Genomic DNA, 20,991 nt, shown 5'->3' on the forward strand with positions numbered 1-20,991 from the left:
AGAACAAGACCCACTTAAAAATACAATAAAAAAAGAGAGTAAGGATTAAAAACAGATAATAGAAATTAATTAAAATTCAGTTAAAATTGGGTAAAAAAATAACTAGGGGTTAATTAAAAGCTAAAGTGAAGAGATAAGATTTTAGCTTACTTTTAGAAATATCTATCGAGCTGGCCTCCCTGATGTCTAACGGAAGTTTGTTCCACAGGTTTGGGGCATAACTGACAAATGCTGGGTACCCGATTTTCTTCTGTCTGTTTTTGGGAACCTCTAGAAAACCAGCTGCAGATGATCACAGATTTCTTGAGTGTAAGTAGGGAACAAGGGAGTTAGCCATGTAACTTGGTCCTAGCCCATTAAGTGCTTTGTATGCGAGTAAAATTACCTTAAAATCAATTCTAAAAGTTACAGGAAGCCCGTGCATGGCAGCTTAAACTGGAGTGATGTGTTCTCTGCTCTTGGTTTGGGTTAAAAGCCGAGCTGCAGAGTTTTGAATGAGCTGAAGTTTCTCAATGCTCTTTTTCGGTAGACGTACTGAAAGCTAAGATCAGAGTCAAGGACAACAACAAGACTTGTAACCTCTGATTTAATCCATGTAGTCAATTTTCCCAGGTTACTAAAAAGCATGTCTCTTTTTGTTTTAGGGCCGACAAGTAGGATTTCAGTTTTGTCCTCATTTAGCTTTAAAACATTATTGCTCATCCATTTATTTATTGCCAACCGACAGTTAGTGATGGAGTCTATAGCTGCAGCATCATTTGGTTCAGCAGGTGTACATTTGTGTGTCATCTGCATAACTATGGAAACAGAAATTGTGCTCCCTAATGATGTCACCAAATGGCAGCATGTATAGAGAATAATAATGGACCAAGGCAGCTCCCTTGTGCGACCCCAAAATGAATGTCATGTCTCTCAGACACATGATCTCCAAGACTGATGTAAAACTTTCTCCCTTTATATTAGGTTTAAAACCACTTTAGTTAGTCTTGACCAATGAGAGTTAATATAGTGGGAGTTTGATTGATCAGACAAGAAACAACTTGAAAATGCCACCTTAGGAACTCGCCCTTTTCACTATTTTCTTAATTTCAGGTAGTTTCATTTGAACTATTTTGTATCGCGTTATGTTATGTTATTATATGTCTTTGGTATACATAGTGATAGAGCCGGCAAAGCTGGATTACTAACCAGACAAAGCGGGAAGCTGCCCCAGATCCTCAGGAGGCCCAAAGCCTGCAGGTTCATCATGTGATATTTGTAGGAATTACATCAATTGAAAAACCTGATCAAGTCTGGTGAGGGGGCCTTCAGTTACTGCGGTCCTGCTCTCTGGAACAAGCTGCTAACTTGAGGTCCATCACAACTGTGTTCATGTTTAAAAGCAAACTCAAAAATGTCCTGTTCTGCCAGACTATAGGGTTAATTTTGAGTGTACTTTGTATTTTGTCTTACAATGTAAAGTAAAAATGTGCTGTATAAATAAGTTGCCATCGCCAAAAGGGATCAATTGGGGCCTGCAGCTCATTTTTGCCCCATGTCCACCTAGAGGGCCATTCCAACCATGATTGTAGGAATTGTAAAATGCTTTGAGTAATAGTTGTTAGGCTGAAGTCGTGGAAGAAAGCAACTGAGGTAAATCCCTGAGCTGCTTTTAAGAAAGAGTAAACTTTGACATTTATTCTGTCACAGATCAGAAACAAACCACACCAAACAAAAAAAAAGAGGCTTCATGATTTAAGTTAAAGTTGTTTTATTCAAGCAAAAGGCATTTAGGGCCATAGAGTAGAATTGCACTTTCCAAATGCATTCCCAGTGGGTTGACATAAGCAAGGTTTGGAAGTTACTTGGGCTCAAATATCTGGTCTAGACAGGGGTAGATGATGACAATTCCATACAGCTATGATAAAAGCCTGGTCTGCTAAACCATTTTCAGAGTCCTTTGAAAATATTTCACAATTTCCTTAATGGCTGGTATTATCTATATACTCTAAAATTAAAAAAAACTATATAGACCATAATTGTGTTAGTGTTCATTTCAATTACCATCGTGAATACAGAGTGAAAGCCAAATAACCGCTAATATCTTTTAAAAAATGCAACATCAACAGTTGTACTTGCAGTAATGAAAGAGTGAAATTAATCTACAACATAATTCCATATTGTTTATGTTTTTTTAAAACATTTGTGTTTAATAGGATGAAGGTAAGAGGGTATACAATCATCCAGTGTTGGTATATAACACAGTCCAAATCTCTCTCTACACGTAAAAGCACATGATGCTCAGCAGCAGTCAGCCCCTACACGAAACATACTATGGAGTCTCCCTAAAGTTAGTTCTACATAACAGATTGCAAAAAAAGAAAAAAGCTTTTGTTAGAGGCATAATAAAACTAAAATATCACATGTGAGAAGCCCTTTGCATTGATCAGGTGGGATAAATGCCAGTGTGACTAAACAACATATTTCATTAAAGGTTAATAGGTTTAGCTGAATAAGCAAGCAGAAGGCACTACTCTTACACTATACTACTGGCTGGAATACATGTTCAACAAAGCGTGGCAGTATTCTGGCTGTTCTCCATTGGAGAAACCTATTAAGGCACCTGTCTAACACTACATGTTCCTAATTTTTCGTGCTTGAATTTATCACTAGGGATGGGAATCGAGAGCAAGTTCCAGCTGAGAACCAATAACAAATTGTAATCGGAAATGGAATGGTATGCCTACGCTTTAATCCATATTTCAAAAATCCTTGTCAGCATGTTTTTTTTGACAGTTGGGCATTGCGAAACAATGACATCAAACTCCTATGTCTAAGCTGCTGTGAACTTGCTACAAGGCATCATGGGAGAGAGGAAGAAACACTCCAAAGCGTGGCAATATAATAGCATTAGTGCCATGCATGCAGGCTCAGCAGAGTTTTTCTTTGAACCTGAAATCCTCAACAAAAACAAGCTATACAAATAGTCTCTCATTTGAGTTACAATGTAAAGAAGAAAATCGATCAGGAATCAATTAAGAATCTGACCAATAAGCTAACTCGGTAATGAAGTTGGTGGTATCAATAAATTCATATCAATTCCCATCCCTATATATCACAAATGGCACATCATTGAGACAATTTGTCAATCTTAAACCAGTGTAGCACTTTATTTTTAAACTTCATGGCAGTTTCTCTAGCCTTGCCTAGTTGTGAGGCTGTAGATCTTAACATATAGGCACTTATCTACCTCTGCCAAAGAGGTCGTAGTTTTCTATTTGTTTGTCAGCAGGACTATGGAAAAACTTCAGGTGAAACGTTCATGAAATTTGGGGGAAAGGTATAGCATGAGCCAAGGAAGAACACATTAAATACTGGATGCACTAGTTATTTTTCATTTTAAAGGCATCATCTTGGTGGAAGTCTGCACTCTGTTAGTGCCCTTCTAGTTTAAATGTAACAAAGTCCTCCCTGAAATGAAGGCGAACATGATCAGGTGGTTCAAAAGTGTTACTGGTTTGCTTATTTGTTGTTGGGTGACTAATGAAATTCCTCTTAATTCAATTCAAAATCAAATGTCTTACACAGAGACATGAAAAAGCATTAAACCATGTGCATAAATAAAATAAGGCATCAGATACCACCATTCCTGGTTGACTGTAACCATTCATAAATGAGACCAGCAAAATAAAATAAACTGAGGAGATAAATCAAAAATGTTGGCATCTGAAATGTACAAATGTGTATTTGTTGTAAAGGGGAATCTCTTCAATGATATGCACTGTTACAATCTTAACGAACACAGAACTGCATATCCTCAAAGGCACTTCTTTTAGCTTGGCACATAAAAACAATGGCTATTAATCAAACATTAAAAAAAAGTATATATAAGTTGAGGACAGTTTGCAACAACATTCTTCACTTCTAGTCCTGAGGTTGGAATATGCGTGTGTGCTTTGTCATACATTGGAAGATGATTCTTTAACCTGTTTGTAAATGTTTGTTTCTGTTTTCTTTGGCAAGAGGCATGGAACTCCAATACAGCTTGGATGTCTGGTATGGTGTAGTTATGCAGGGTGAAACTGGTGTTGTGACAAACCTTTACACACTCAACACACACACACACACACACACTCAAAACACACACACACACACGGCAAACCAGGACAAGGAATGAAGACCCTCTGCCAGAAGAAAAAAATGATGTGGAGCTCAGTTGCCAGTAATCACAAGACGTCTTCCTCTGAGATATTAATTATGTACGTTGCCCCTCTCCTCTTCTTCATTGTTTCCTCCACTCCTCCTCTCGTTGATATTTTAGGAGTAACTCCAAACTGTAAATGAAGTAGGTAGGAACTCTTTAGATGAAATATGTCAATTAACTGATTAGCTTTACATCAGAGAATGTCCATAGATGTAATAACTAACAAACGTATCTCTAATGTCAACATACTGTATAATATAAACAGTAGATATCACAGACCTGCAAACACCTCAGAGTAAAAAAAAAGGGACAGTATATATACTTATATTTATATATATTAACATACCATACATTCAGAATTAGGGGTGTGACAGGACCCTCAGCTCCCGAGACACGACATGATATTGAGTCCACGAGAATGAGACGATATTTTAACACTATTTTAAAATGTCAGTATTTTCTTTAAGGGGGGTTGATTTTAGCAGAGAGCTGTGGTAGTGCTGCAGGTGTCTTTGCATAGTACTACTAGTGTTAGCAGGAGTGTAGCCGACAGTACTCACAGCGGTAAAGCTCGGGAGCTGAAGACAGAGCCCGTCACATACGGAGGCTTCGGGTCCATCAGTTGCCGACACTGTGACTATAACCTGTAGCCTGATGTTAAAAAAGCTGTGGGGCTTACGTGTTACGTGTTTGTGTTACGGTGCTGACGGCACTATCTTCTTACTGTGCTTACATAATGTTCCGGTCTTATCTGTCACTTTGTTGCTGTTTATCCACTTACATATTGATATGGTGAGACATCTGGTCGCAATCTGGAGCCTTGTGTCTGAAGACGAGTAGAAAGAGGCTAAGTCACCAGTCAAAGATAGTGGTAGCTTTGGGGGTATGACATATGTAAAATCTGGTCTGGTCTATTAGAAGAAGCGCAGCTCCAGTTCCACTGCGTATGTGTCGTACCCCCAAAGCACCACCATCTTTGATTGGTGTCCTTGCCTCTTTCCATAACCTTGGCCTCTACCCCCCCCCCCCCACCCCTTCGAAAAAAAACCTCAGGTTCTCTGTGATTCCAATTGACCAAGTAAACGGCAATTGTTGAAGTTGAAGTTTGCAGGTATGATATCAACCTCAACAATTCAGATTACAAACTACTAAAATGCAAAGGGCTATGTGCAGTAACTAATTGAAAATCATAGATTCTTTGATCATCTGAAGTAACACAAATTGCAACAATACTGTCAACTCTGTTGATGACAAGTATCTGTAACCGCAGGCTTGATACTCACTAATAATGATGATGATGATGATCACTATGACAGCTATCAGGATGGCCCACATCTGCAAGGGGTAATGATACAGCAATTCAGTTCCAAACACATGAACTGGAATTAAGATGTCTACTTTTTGACAGAAACGTTTACATTTGTAGGACTCTTTAATATAATTTTAAACAATTTCTTTTTATTTTAAATGTCAGTTATTTTCATCTACAGTCGGAAAAGGGGTGTGTTTTTTGGACTGTGTTTAGGTACCTTGCAGTTCTTCCACCAGTACTTCCTTTTCAGTTTAGCAGCACTGGTCTCGAACTGGGAAGCTCCCGCCTGGAGTGCGTCTGCTCTGTCATCCAGTTCAGAGAGCTTTGAGTCACGTTCCAGCACTTTGTCCACATTAACACGCATAATATCCACCACCTACTCACACAAACACACAAACAAGAACAAAACACTTGGTTTAATGTCATTACTTTTATGATTATCCCTTAGTGTACTGGATCTGAATGTTGGGAAATCGTGACTAGACCTAACTGAAAATCAACCAAACACTGCCTTAATAGTTGTTTTAGAATAAATATAATAAATATAATAGATTATACCAAGCTCATAAAGTATAACCATGCAGCCCCCGCTAGGCTTGTTTAGAAGCGTTGTGATGACCACCACTCACTCATCTCACAGAACAGATACATTTTATTAAATATATCGACCCACACTCGCTGAAGCTACCGGTGTGTGGGGTGTGTGTGTGTGTGTGTGTGTGTGGGGGGGGGGGGGTGTGTTACGTGTTGGCATTACGGTGATGGATTATACACAAAGACGTCATCAATGTTGTAAGTGTTGAGAGAGTAAAAAACACCAATCTAGAGAGATCACACCTTACTTTACAAGGGAAAAAAGGTAATAAATATGTCTGCTTAATGACAAGGTCACTGCACACTCAGTATCACAGACTACACATAACCCATATGCTCCACTGATCCACAAACCTCACAACTGCCCCTCCTCTTAGACAGAGCAGCAGGGTGGAGAGAAGTGTGCAGGCCCATGCAGGTCTTACATAACCACGGCGGCAGTGATTACATAAACCTCTGGCAGCCAATCAGAGGCTTTGTGTGACATGCTGAGGTTAAAGTTCTGTGTAGGAGGGGCTAAGAATCAATGAGGCCACAAATACTGAAGAGAACGGTAAAGAAGATTAAGAACCACAGGAGGAGTAAAACTTAGCAGCCATTTCCTGGGTGAACTCGCTGACATGGTTTAGAATATTATTTGTCTCTGGCATGTGAGCGGCCATGTGGAAGTAGTGCCTTATACTGATTCCACATTGTTATGATTCATGACACTGCTGCCATGGGTTATGCAAGTTTCTGCTCCAAACATTAAGGCAGAAGGAAGTCACACAGAGTGCCAGAGGGGGGAGGGGGGGGGGGGGGGGGCTGGAGTTCAATAATAAGAGTGGGCTTGGTGAGAGAAATGACGCACACTTGGAAAGGTATACCAGGAAGATTTTTTTTCTGAATTTGTTATATAACATGTGATTTACTTGGGCACTGGGTAGAGTTAAATGGTCTTTTCTGTGGGAGCTTCCATTAAAACTATAAACAGAAGTCAATCATTTGTGTATAACTAATAGTAGGGGATACATAAATTTAATAAACATACCTCATCCACTTGGGCCTGGGTCTGCTGCAAGCGCCTGTTGCCTGACGCTGCCCCAGAACCTTCTGGACCGGTTGCTGACCTGGTGAAATTATGACAATTAAGTGATATTAGCCTTCTGTGAAATGTCTCATCCCAATTAGCAAGTGGCCGCTAGTCTTTCTGGGGTCCACACAACAACTGACAAGATCTATTCCTGCAGGAAATGATCTGTTACATTTCAGAAATGGTTATAGGTGGAGCCTTCTTGACATGTTTATTATGTGAATATTGTTAATGTTCTTCTGTCCCTCCGCCAAAAACTGCAATTATTCAGCACACTTTTCTTAACATGCAATGTTCATCATGTCTGCCTGGTGGCTGAAGTATGAAAGAAAAGAGAACTGGGTGTCACTCTTTTTAAAGAAGAAAGTGGAATGTGAATAACAGTTGAGACATAAAACCAATGATTAGATCTCTTTATATTTAGAAGATGAGACTCAATAGTTTAACTGCTAATAAAAATGTTTAAATCGAAAATTGGATCGCATTTTGACCTTAAAATCAAAGGTCTGACTGAATCATGGGTTTTATAGAATTGTGGGTATTGGGTCTTCTGTGAGAATTCTGAGCTGGAATATTAAAGGCATGGGGAGTCCAATTAAGAGATCTAAGATATTAGCGCATATGAAAATTCTCAAAGCTGACCTAGTGTTTCTACAGGAGACCCACATGCGCACCACAGATAAGGTCAGACTTAAATGTCCTTGGGTCTCTGAGGTGTTTCACTAAAATTAAAATTCTAAAGCCACAATTTAATTTTTTTTTCTATTTTAATCGGTAAGTCAATTCAGTTTTCAGCTTCTAAGGTTATATCAGACAAAAATGGCAGACACCTAATTGTTACAGGTACACTTTTTCATGTTCCCATTTTATTAGTTACACGCCCCAGGCGCTGGGGCATATATGTAAACGTGGGCAGTGAGCTATGGCCTCAAGGTCTTAGGTGCCTCAAACAGGGCGGTTACCCTCGAACACCGTGGTGGACACCGGTGGTCAGGGAAGCTGTCCGACTGAATGAGGCCTTCCGGGATATGGTATACCAGAAGACTCGGGAGGCAGTTGCAAGGTTCCGACAGGCCAGAAGGGCTGCAGCCTCTGCTGTGTCAGAGGCAAAGCAGCGGGTGTGGGAGGAGTTCGGAGAAGTCATGGAGAAGGACTTTCGGGCGGCACCAAGGTGCTTCTGGAAAACCATTCGACATCTAAGGAGGGGGAAACAGGGAACCGTCCAAGCTGTTCACAGTAAGGACGGGCTGGTGACCTCAGCCGAGTCGAAGGAGCACTTTCAGGAACTCCTTAATCCGACTAACACGCCCTCTTTTGTAGAGGCAGAGCTGGAGGCTGATGGGGAATCATTGTCAATATCTCTGGCGGAAGTCACTGAGGTAGTCAAACAACTCCACAGAGGCAAAGCCCCAGGGATTGATGAGATTCGTCCAGAAATGCTGAAAGCTTTGGGTTTGGAGGGGCTGTCTGGGACAGTGCCAAGGGAGTGGCAGACCGGGGTGGTGGTTCCCCTATTTAAAAAGGGGGACCAGAGGGTGTGTGCCAATTACAGGGGTATCACACTACTCAGCCTCTCTGGTAAAGTCTACTCCAAGGTGCTGGAAAGGAGGATTCGTCCTATAGTCGAACCTCAGATTGAAGAGGAACAATGCGGATTCTGTCCTTGACGTGGAACAACGGACCAGCTCTTCACTCTTGCAAGGATCCTGGAGGGGGCCTGGGAGTATGCCCATCCAGTCTACATGTGCTTTGTGGATCTGGAGAAGGCATATGACCGGGTCCCTCAGGAGATACTGTGGGAGGTGCTGTAGGAGTATGGGGTGAGGGGGGTCTCTGTACACCCAAAGCGAGAGTTGTATCCGGATCCTCGGCAGTAAGTCGGATTCGTTCCCGGTGGGGGTTGGCCTCCGCCAGGGGTGCGCTTTGTCACCAATCCTGTTCGTGATTTTCAAGGACAGGATATCAAGGCGTAGTCGTGGTGGGGAGGGGTTGCAGTTCGGTGCGCTGGGCATCGGTCAGTGACCTTCAGCACTCACTGGATCGGTTCACAGCCAAGTGTGAAACGGCTGGGATGACGATCAGCACCTCTAAATCTGAGGCCATGGCTCTCAGCAGGAAACCGGTGGATTGCTTACTCCAGGTAGGGAATGAGTCCTTACCCCAAGTGAAGGAGTTCAAGTACCTCGGGATCATGTTCACAAGTGAGGGGACGATGGAGCGTGGGTATGGCCGGAGAATCGGAGCAGCGGGGGCGTTGTTGCAGTCGCTCTACCTCACGGTTGTGACGAAAAGAGAGCTCAGCCAGAAGGTAAAGCTCTCGATCTACTGGTCAATCTTCATTCCTACCCTCACCTATTGTCATGAAAGCTGGGTCATAACCGAAAGAACGAGGTCGCGGGTACAAGCGGCCGAAATGGGTTTTCTCAGGAGGGTGGCTGGAGTCTCACTTAGAGATAGGGTGAGAAGTTCAGCCATCCGTGAGGAACTCGGAGTAGAGCCGCTGCTCCATTGCGTTGTAAGGAGCCAGTTGAGGTGGTTTGGGCATCTAGTAAGGATGCCCCCTGGGCGCCTCTCTAGGGGGGTGGTCCAGGCACGTCCAGCTGGGAGGAGACCTCAGGGAAGACCCAGGACTAGGTGGAGAGATTATATCTCCACAATGGCCTGGGAACGCCTCGGGATCCCCCAGTTAGAGTTGGTTAATGTGGCCCGGGAAAGGGAAGTTTGGGGTCCCCTGCTAAAGCTGCTGCCCCCGCAACCCGACCCCGGATAAGCAGTTGAAGATGAGATGAGATATATGCCCCAAATTTTGATGATCATTTTATGAATAAGCTTTTAAAAGGTTTCAGGATAGACTGTCCCAATTACTACATGCTGTATATAAGGAGTCGCTACAACATGGTTCTCTCCTTCCCACTTTGAGACAGGCCTCAATAAATCTCCTCTTAAAAAAAAGATAAGGATCCGGTTCACTGCAGCTCCTACAGACCTCTCTCATTGATAAATGTGGATGCTAAGATCCTTGCGAAGGCTTTAGCCCATCGCCTGGAAAATATTGTACCAACTATTGTTTGACCTGAGCAAACTGGATTTGTTAAGGGACGGCAACTGTTTTTTATAATCTATAATCTTTACAAGGATGGTATTTCTCGCAGCTTTACAGATCTCTCTGGAGAATTACGTCTCCCACCCTCCCATCTTTTTTCGTTACTTTCAAATTAGACACTGTACTAACACTTTGTTTTCTAGGTTTTTCCCTCATTACCACCAAGTCTACAGTGGGAGGAGCTTCTAAGCCACGACCCACTTCAGGAGTCCCAGTTGGGAATAAGAACTGAGTCTACACCTGGATGATGGCTGGTGGGACACTGCTCTTAAGAAAATTTGCACTAGTTCAGCCTGCATTCGTCTCACACTTTTACACAGTTTAAAGTATTGTTTAGTGTCCATTATTCCAAAACTCGATTGTCCCAAATTTATTACAAATTTATCCCAGTATCATTGGCAATTGCGAGAAGTGCCATGTTTCATATTGCAGCTCTTGTTACTTTCTCGCTTTTGGCAGAATTATTTCGATACCATGTCAAAACTAATTTCAATAACCATAAAAGTCTCCCCGCATGTGGCCATATTCGGGTTCCCAGAAGACCTTAATCGGTTTAACTCTAACCAATTAGATATTTTAGCTTTTACTTCCTTATTAGCAAGTCTTCTTCTTCACAGGAAGTCAACTAAAGGTCCCTCTAGCACTCGGTGGCTCAATGACACCATGTCTTTTATAAAGCTGGAGAAGATCAGATATTCAGTGAAAGGTAACTGATATATTTCATAACAAGTGTCTGACCGTTTCAACTTTCTTTTATTCTCTTTAGTCTCTGCCTCCTGATTGATGGACCCCTGTCTTTCTCTCCTTTTTCTTATCTTTATTATTATTATTTATTTATCTATTTTTCTCACCTCCTGTCTTTTGGCTTTTCTTGTATTTCTGTTTATACCCTGTAGCTTAAAGACTTGTTACTTGTCACTTGTTACTTACAAGAACCCTCCATTACTAACTTATCTATTTTATTTTTTCTATTATGATTTTTTTTTTTTAATGTGCATATTGTTTGTGGCCCGATCATGTTCCTATTGGGCCGCAAGTATAAAATGAGAAAACATCCGAGGAGGCAGTATTTCCATTGTATCAGTATGTTTAGATTTTCCATTGTGATGTAGATGTGACACTCAATGTAATTATAACATTGGATCCTACTGTGCCGTACCTCCTAATTAAAATATTAACCAAAAAAAATTACTAATTTTTTTTTAAATTATCTCCCTGTGGTATCTAAATGGTATTGAGTATCAAGTATTTTCCTGGTCATCGGCATTGAAATTCTAGTATTGTGCCAGCTCTATAACAGCTAAATACATAAATAATAGATAGCTGGGTGAGATACATTGGGAAAAATGAACAGCTTTGCAATTTAAACCTGATTTCATGTATTCAGCCCATCTGAAACTGCTAGCATGCCTCTGAATTCACTAATTTCTTGTTCTTTCACAACAACTTGGGGAGATTGAACAATGACACATATATAAACCATGGAAACTGAGAAGAGGAAACTATAATATTCACTGTATTTACTTTATGGTTTCTAGATTCAATATGCATCCTTACAGCCCTTTTTACAGTGGTTAGCTACTGCCACCCTCTGACATAACATGAAACAGCATTGCTCCTCAATGACCACACTTTTCCTAAGACAATAAATAACTGAAAGTGGAAGGATGGTTTGAAGGCGTTTACACCAAACTGCAGGGATTACACAGGATTTATAATGACTCAATATTGTATATTACACCACATGCTCAGACTCAGTCCACATTAAAAGCTGATCACCCCTTTACCTTTACATATAAAACAGTTACTGCAAAGAGCAAGCAGACATACCCAACGGATTTTACAAACAACAAAATCCATAAAACATTTACAATGTTCAAAACGTCCCTTGTGGCAAACAATGCCCATAAATGAAATCTCAATCTTTAGTGTAAGACAAGCACTAGCTTCATTGTGCCTTTTTGAGAAACATAGGCTCATTATATTAAAATATCACATTCATATTAAATCAAAGCATGAAAAGAGCTAAAAGGGGCCAGGCAATCAGGTTGTGAGCAGCACAAATTGATTTATTAAAAATTAACCGCAGATCAAATCTACTGTGCAGCAAGTCTCACATGAGGCTACTGAGCCAACTCTTCCCCACCTACTGACCTTGTGACCACTGACCAGGAGGACACTGGTGACAGACCCAAACCCTCACAGCCTCACTCTTATTTATCCTGGTTTTACAGAAAGCCCTTCTTAGTATCAAGATTACACCAACAAAACTGTTTATATGGTTATGAGGAAGCAGAGTGCAGTTGTAACAAAAGATGCATTTCCGTATATATTTAGCCAGATACTTTCTCCAAACTCCCAGTGAATTTACAAACCCAAGCCTTATGGTACCATCAAGAGTAGACTGACGTACAGCTGCTGTACCCCTGCTGGCAGGAAGGACCTTCAGTATAGTTAAACGGCGGTTGATCGTTGGCTCCCAACTCCCAAATCTGAGAGATATCTACTCCAGCCGTCTCTTCAAATGGGCCTCTAACATCATAGTGGACCCCTCACATCCCGGACAACGCCTCAGAACCACACCATACTAACAGGCTGAGAAACAACTTTTTCCCCACAACTGCGGAAAGACTGCTGAACACATAACAACTCCCTCCAAAAGTGTTTCGAGTTACATTTTACACAATTTTAGTTTTATATATGTATCTGATGTTTAGTTTTGTCTGTAAATATTGAATTGGTCACGGCAATATACATGTATTTTGTGTAGTTTCTGTACAGTATACACATCCTTATATTACTCTACATGTATAGATATATATTGATTCTAGGGATGGGCATTGAAAATTAGCAGTAGCTATTAATGCTGCGATACATCGCATTAGCTAATTGTTATACAGTCCTCTATGTATAATGTAGCTGTCCCTATCAAATAAACACCAAATTAAATATTACTATTCATACTTATTATATATGCTTCCAAACTGTGTGGATTGCTGCCAAAACTAATTTTTGTTGTGTTTTACATGCAATGGCAATAAAGCATCTGATCTTATCTTGCTGTACTTCGGCTAGAGCAAGAACACTATCATCACTTTGGCTTTGCATCAATATGTGAAAAATCCTGATGTAACAAAGTCAGAAAATAAACCTATTTATCCAACAGCCGGTTGACCCTACAACATGGCTGTTACTTGCCACGTAGCTGTGTGCATAAGAGACAGTGGAAACGTCACAGACCAGTTAGGGAGCAAAAACATCCGTCAGCATCCCCCTTTGAATATAGCAGCAAGTGTCAGAGTGAGACACAACAGCTCAGCCACATTTCAACTGTCTAGGTTTTACCAACACAGGAACACGTCACAGTCCACTTCACAGTGATGATGTATGCTAGGTCTAACCTACTTCATTTCCTGAAGAAAAAAAGCCCATGACGTAACTTCTTCCTAAAGGAAAATAATCCCAACAATGGCGGCTAGGTGGGTTGAGTCTAAATGAATAATGCTCCTCCATGACACTACCCTGAAAACCAGACAAATCTGTCAGTCTCATGTGCGATGGAAGGTATGTCTGGCCCCTATCCCATTTAGACATATTTTCTAGCCAGCCAGATCTAGGACAAGCCAATCACAACTGTTTATCTCATTTGCGGCAAGTGTAAGATGATGATTGACAGAGGAGCTTCATAGTTTATAAAATCTGATTTGAAATATTATAAATTCTCCATAAAATGATAAAATACTGAGTATTTTTCATTTGTTACGTATTAAATTCAAACATAAATATACATTTCATATAGACTGTTTGTTGATTGAATTACCAGAGAACATGCTATGCTATATCGTGTTATACAACATCAAGATATGAAATGATAAGGGTTAAAAGAAATGTGGCTTTATCGCCCAGCCCTAATTTTGAACAAAATCTCTCTCTGTAGGAATTTATATTCTTTGTGAATAAGCATATCATCTCTGATCTTTTACACAGCAGATATTCCAACTTGCCATAAAACAAAAAGGTGTAATTAATATTAATGATGATGCCATTCCTTGAAAGTGCCTCAGTAAGTCACGCCAGGTGAGCCAGCCTGAAAAATAACAGGGTCCTGAAACTGTCTGGCATAAACGGTACAGCAATAATTAATGTTATTAATAATTACACATGCTTTTCATCTGTTGATATGTCAACATGTCTGCCATGCAAAAGGCCCACTGACTGCCACTTGGCTTTTAGCTGATTCTTCGACTCTCTCCCATCTCTCATGAGAGGTGTAAGATGCGTTGATGTTGATTATTTTTTTCCTGTATTCATGAAAATGCATGAGCATGGTTATATACTCTGGCGCTGTAGGAGAAGGCTGCCTCTCCAGTAGCTCTCCGGTTTTTAGCTCTTTTACCCTATTTTAACCTCTTTCTTTCTACTTTTTTACTCTTCTTGTGAAGAGACTGTTTTATTTATATATATATATATATATATATATATATATATATATATATATATATATATATACACACACACACACACACACATATATACACACACATACATACATACATATATATATATATATATATATACATACATACATATGTATATCCTATCGATATTTCTAATTCTAAAATGCAACCTCAAAAGAGAAAGTGCTGGCTCTACGCACAAAGGGACGAGCTGGGATACGACACCCCATCCTGGTGGAGCTGAGGAGGAGACCTCGGGGCTGCAAGACTGCGGTGAAGCTAAAGACAGAGCGAGCGATGAATTGGAGGTGTTACAAGCTGTCCGTGCTGAACACCAGCGGAGAGCGGATATCGCATATGGAGACATGGCTAAACCACTTCGTACGGGATGCTAACGTGGACCTGCCGGGATTCACTGCCATGAGAGTCGACAGAGACATAAATCATCTCTGGGGATTTTTAATCATGCAACTTTGGACTCTACTTAGGCTGTTTTTCTTCTTGTTGTATACTGTCCCCCCAGAAACAACAGGACAATTGATCTCCTGTATGCTAATGTAAGAGATGCAAACAGAGCAACTCCCCCTCCCCCCACTGGGGAAGTCTGATCACAACCTGGTTCACCTACAGCCACTGTATACCCCCCTTGGAGGTGGTCCCCTGAGATGGAAAGCGCCCTGAGAGACTGTTAGACTGTGAGGACATAGAGGGGATGACATTGACTGACGGAGTACCTGAACGTCTGTGCAGACGTGGTCTCCCCTGTCAAGACTGCGCTGTTACCCTAATAACAAGCAATGGGTAACGCGGGAAGTTAAGGCTGTCCTCAACTAGAAGAAGGCTGCCTTTAGGACCCAGGAAAGCAGCAGGCCCGGTGTGCCCGAGAGTACTGAAGACCTGCGCTGCAGAACTGGGGGAAACACTACGAAGGATCTTCAACCTTAGCCTCCAGCTAGGGGGAGTGCCTACCCTCTGGAAGGAGTCCCGTATCATTCTGGTTCCCAAGAAGAACAGGCCCAGCGAGCTGAATGACTTTCGACCAGTGGCACTAACTTCACACCTGATGAAGACGTTGGAGCGGCTCTTCCTCAGCCTTCAGGTACAACACACCCAGGACCGTCTGCAGTTTGCGTACCAGCCAGATGTAGGTGTAGAGGATGCCATCCTCTACATTCTGCAACGAGTCTACACCCATCTGGATAAGGGAAGCGGCACAGCGAGGATTCTCTTCTTTAACTTCTTCAGTGTCTTTAACATCATCCTTCAAGACAAACTGAACAGGATGGGGGTGGACCCCTATCTGGTGGACTGGGTCAGAGATACCTCACTGACAGGCCACAGTAAGTCAGGCTGAAGGACACCACGTCTGACACTGTGGTCAGCAGCACTGGAGCCCCTCAGGGCGCCTCCTCTCTTCACCCTGTACACCTCAGACTTCTGCTACAACTCGGAGCTGTGTCACATACATAAGTACGCCGATGACACAGCCATCGTGGGATGTATCAGGGGTGACAGAGAGGAGTATCGGAGTCTGGTGGGGGGCTTTGCTCTTTGGTGCCACACTAACCACCTACAGCTCAACACCTCCAAGACGAAGAAGCTGGTCATTGATTTCGGGAGGTCCAGACCAAGACCGCAACCAGTCCTGTTAGAGGGGGCTGAGGTGGAGGCTGTGGACTCATACAAATACCTCGGGCTGTGGCTGGACAATAAACTGAACTGGACACCAGACACCAGCCACCTGTACAGGAAGATACAAAGCAGGTTTTACTTCCTGAGGAGACTGGGGTCCTTCAGCACCTGCAGCAAACTGCTGTGGATGTTTTACCAGTCTGTGGTCACCAGGACACCTCCAACTGGATAAACTGATCAGCCCGGCCGGCTCTGTGGTCGGCATGAAACTGGACTCACTGGTGACGGTGGCAGAGGAGGACAATGGACAAACTGCTGGACATTATGGACAATGGCAGCCACCCCCTGCACACCGTCATCAGCACCCAGAGGAGCCTGTTCAGTGGAAGGCTGCTCCTGCCCAAGTCCAGGACCAACAGGCGCAAGAACTCCTTTGTCCCTGAGGACATCACCCTCTACAACTCCTCACTCGGGGGGAGGAGGAACTAAAGAGGACAGAAGGGAAGGAGTGGGAGCCACTCACTGTACAATTAATGATCTACTCTCACATACCTGGACACTTATATTCTTTTTTTTGTGCAATAACTTTATCCACCACTTAAGTGCAAAAATTTAATATTACTGCTCATTTCTGTCATATACAGTCATACATATCTTATACATTTCCTCTACATTTGACTTATCTGATTTCGTGAATTTTATTTTACCCGTGTTCTTACATCTACTTCATATATATCTGTATTTATTTAGCTAAGAGTTTATTGGCTATCTTTTACTGTATTATTTTTTTTATATCTCCCTTGTGTTTTTGTAAGTTGCTGGAAATTCAATTTCCTTGCGGGAGTCATCCCAAAGGATCGATAAAGAGAAGTCTAAGTCTAATGTGGATAGGTTCAAATGGCTTTATGCTTACAGTACCTCATGTAATACATTTATTCTCTACGTCATGACATCCAAACTGTGACTAAACAACCTAGGTTTTCCTGAAGCAAAAGCCCATTTATAGAAAGTGATGACTTTAAAAAAAATAAACACACTCACACTTATCTTCTAGATTATATCATATACTCCAAACAGAAAAAAAGTATTGAGATAATAATTTAGCGATAGTTGTGGTTTCTCTACTTCATTGTAGAAGTGAAAAAATACAGTAAAGCATACAAATTAGGTGGTTAAGACCATGTGTCATGTATCTTTGTATTGTGACTGTATTGTGCATCATACTGAACCGTTGGCTGACTGCATCACCTAAGGTGTCAAACACTTGAACTTAATAAAGAAAAAAAATGAGCGACAATTTCAACTAAATGATTCATGCAATCCTGACATCATAAAATCACGTTTGTGACACTGTCCATAAAACACCACTAGGTCAACATGCAAAATCTGGGTGGCAAGTTTGAAAGACCTTCACTAAAACATTTGGTACAATTGGCCCTTGAGTTTCAGGACCTATCTTCAACTGGATTAACATCACCCCATGGACGGACAATATGGACAGATTTGATCTGGGCTGCAAAATATCTTTGGGACATTGAAGTAATTGGTTTGCACTTGTACATTTTGAACTACATTCATATTTAACCAGCCTCACGTGTGTGGGGTGGTATGTAGGGTGGGGATGGATGAAGGGGTGGGGGAGGTTAATGTAAATAGAAAAAAAAGAGAATCTGATTTGGCTTGCACTGCATTTCTGTTGTCACATGACCAAATGGTGAATGATAAAAATAAAGCATCACTCATTGCTAGTTACATCACTTTAATTACCCTCTTATCTAACATTATACAATTGTGTTACTAATAAAAGGGACGTTAGTCGATCAACAAATTTCCTGCTTTAGATGACATGTCACCACTCCTTGTTCTCAAATTTTAGAGATTCCCAATTACAGTTGCCATATTTAAAAAGCCCAACTAATCTAAGAGCTGTTTCAGCTTGTTTTCAACAGTATGTGTACACAAATGTTTTTTTTTTTTTAATTGAAAGGATTCAATAAAAACATTACTTTTCTTACGGAGTTTAACCTCATGTGTATTTCTATAATGAAGAAATAATCTATTAATGAAGAACTAATAAAGTAAAATAAAAAGGAACAAAGAACAACAAAAACAAAAATGTAGGGGGTCTGCTAAACTAAGGGAGTACATTTGAAATTCCTAAATAATCATATAGTTTTTGTTGATTTTTAATTTATATAGTTTTGAATGAGATTTAAAATCTGAATCTTTAAAAAAAAATAAAAAGGGGGGTAGTTTGTTAAGCCAAATCATTGCATGGATATAGTATTTTGCTGACATAAGGATCAAATTAATCATGTTAATTCCATCTGACGAATATTGAGGATTGTATTAGTAACAAATCCATATTTGTTAGTATTACATTTTAATTTATTTTTATTATGAACAAAATATGTTTAAAAGGTACTTCTGTAAATCAAACCGAAATTAAGTAACATGAAAACAATCTACATGTTCAATAGTCTCCCCCTTACAATCACAACACACACATATATAAATAAATATATATAGTTGTAAAGTAATGACGGATAGTAGCTTTAGCAGGATGAGTGTGTACACGTAGTTGGTAGCGAAGTCAACCAAACTGAGACGAAAGGCTAAGATAGCATGAAGCACATTGTCCTAACATTTATATTTACGCAGCTGTTGACGTTATACAAGCATATCATCTGTTTTCCTTTATTGTCTACTTAACTACAGTTGGCAAATGAACGTTGGCACAGTTTGTGTTGCGCAAAGTTACCTAGCTTTAATGTAGCTTAGCCACAACTAGCACTTGTTGCGCGCTAACGTTAGTTGCAAAGTTTTGGGCGTTGCTTTTTCCCCCTGTGATCCTGTTTCACTTAACTACCCGGAAGGCCGGTAGGCTAGGCTAGATTTGCCCGAGTAACATTTCATTTTTCAAAACCTTTTGTTAGAAATATGATTGACTTACATTGTGAAAAGATTTCTTTGATCGACTGCGACGTTGTTTCTTGTCTGTGAGCTAACGCTAAAGTATCAAGCCGTAACTGTTACTGTCGTCGGTTGTTGTGATGCCTTCATGTGCTATCGGAAATGGGGAAAGTCAAACGTTACCAACGACAGATAATTAAAGTACTAAAAAAACATTTAGCGAATTGTCTGTTTTTTAATTTACTGTACCAATATTTAATGTCAGTTAATATCAAGATATTATAGTTTATAAAATAACTCTTAGCACAGTTAATTTATAAATTAAGTTAAATTAGTTAATGTATAAAACCTAATTTGTAAAGCCAACTTCTCTATTTGTATTATTCCTTATTCACCGTGTTAGCACAAAGTTACTTACTTTATTTCCCCTCCAAATACCGAGTGATATTACCTGGTACATGTTATTAGATGATACAGTATTAGTATTTACTACTTTGAGTGTTAAAGTGTGATTTTACAATGATAACTTGAAGGCAGCATTAAAGAGGCAGTAACCTGTCGCCCTCTGCGCATAGCTACAATTATCAACGCATACCATTACATTCTAACATTAAAGGGAGGTTGTACTTGAAAATAAGGCAAAATAGAAGATAAATCATTAAATATAGTATAGTAACGACTTAAATCTGTCTATTTTCACATTGCATTCAAGTTACTGGTCAACTGTCCGCGAGATATGAGAGGGCAAACCGTCCATCAAAGCCCGTGATCAGCATGTGACATGTGGGATCTAAAACTTTACATCGTGTATGTTTAAAGTTAGGAGCGCCACTCGACACGCATTTCACAACTGCAATTGAACTGTTATTTGAAGTTCTTAACATGGACACAAATTATCTCTCTAGATTTAGTTCTTCCAATGTTAAATACTCAAGCAAGGAACAAAACTACCATGTTGATTGAGTGCATTCCCCTGACTTATACGTAGAAACACTGAAGACAATGATATTCTTTGTTTCAGAGAACATCCAGAGTTCACAAATTAATATAATGCTACAAGTTACAGATCAGGACATGAACTGTGCTACTTTTCCTGGAAGTGATTAACCAGTGGATAAGTGCTAATTTCCTGGAGGTTTTAAACAGTAGATGGACTAATAATATCAACACACCAATAACAAAGAAGACAAGACACAGGTCCAAATAGCACAAGAGAGGACTGTACGCGGCTTGTTTACAACCCTGTGAAAAAAATCTTAAAACTCCCAAGAGCTAAATGATTCATTTTGTACACACACTGTGACAGCATATGAAAGGCATCAATGTACATTGAAGTGGCTCATGGTGGTCCAACATTTTACTAAGTACATTAATAGATCGATTGTATTCCTAATGTCTTCTTTATCCATTTGGAAATTTAGAGTTTCTTCTAGTCAGACAAATTAGTAAACTGTCAGCTAAGAAAAGGTAAGCGGAGACCCTTACCATATACAGTAACTAACTTGTCTGACTAGAAGAAACTCTAAATTTCAAAATAAATACATTAATGTTTCAGTCCTCTAATTATCCCGTCAGTGCCTGCCATTTACTACAAAATAAGAAGAAATTAGCAAACATACATATAAGTTTATTAAAATGTTTATATAAAACCTTCTGTTGAAAATGGTTTGCACTCAACATGCACATTAGCATCATAAGTAAATCATATTTCAAAAAATGTTAGTT

The 20,991-nt window shown here is 40.4% G+C and overlaps 1 protein-coding gene across 1 annotated transcript; it reads right to left on the reverse strand.

The window, feature by feature from the left end:
* Positions 1–1,750: 1,750 nt before the first annotated feature.
* On the reverse strand, positions 1,751–19,404 carry vamp3 (vesicle-associated membrane protein 3 (cellubrevin)). The gene is made up of 5 exons (XM_083939117.1): positions 19,307–19,404; positions 7,120–7,198; positions 5,713–5,871; positions 5,467–5,518; positions 1,751–4,313 (listed from the first exon to the last, which is right to left on the reverse strand). Coding segments are annotated over exons 1-5 (309 nt in total). The 5' UTR covers positions 19,309–19,404; the 3' UTR covers positions 1,751–4,296.
* Positions 19,405–20,991: the final 1,587 nt, after the last annotated feature.

Source organism: Echiichthys vipera, assembly GCF_963691815.1.
Source record: "Echiichthys vipera genome assembly, chromosome: X".
Taxonomy (NCBI): Eukaryota; Metazoa; Chordata; class Actinopteri; order Perciformes; family Trachinidae; genus Echiichthys; species Echiichthys vipera.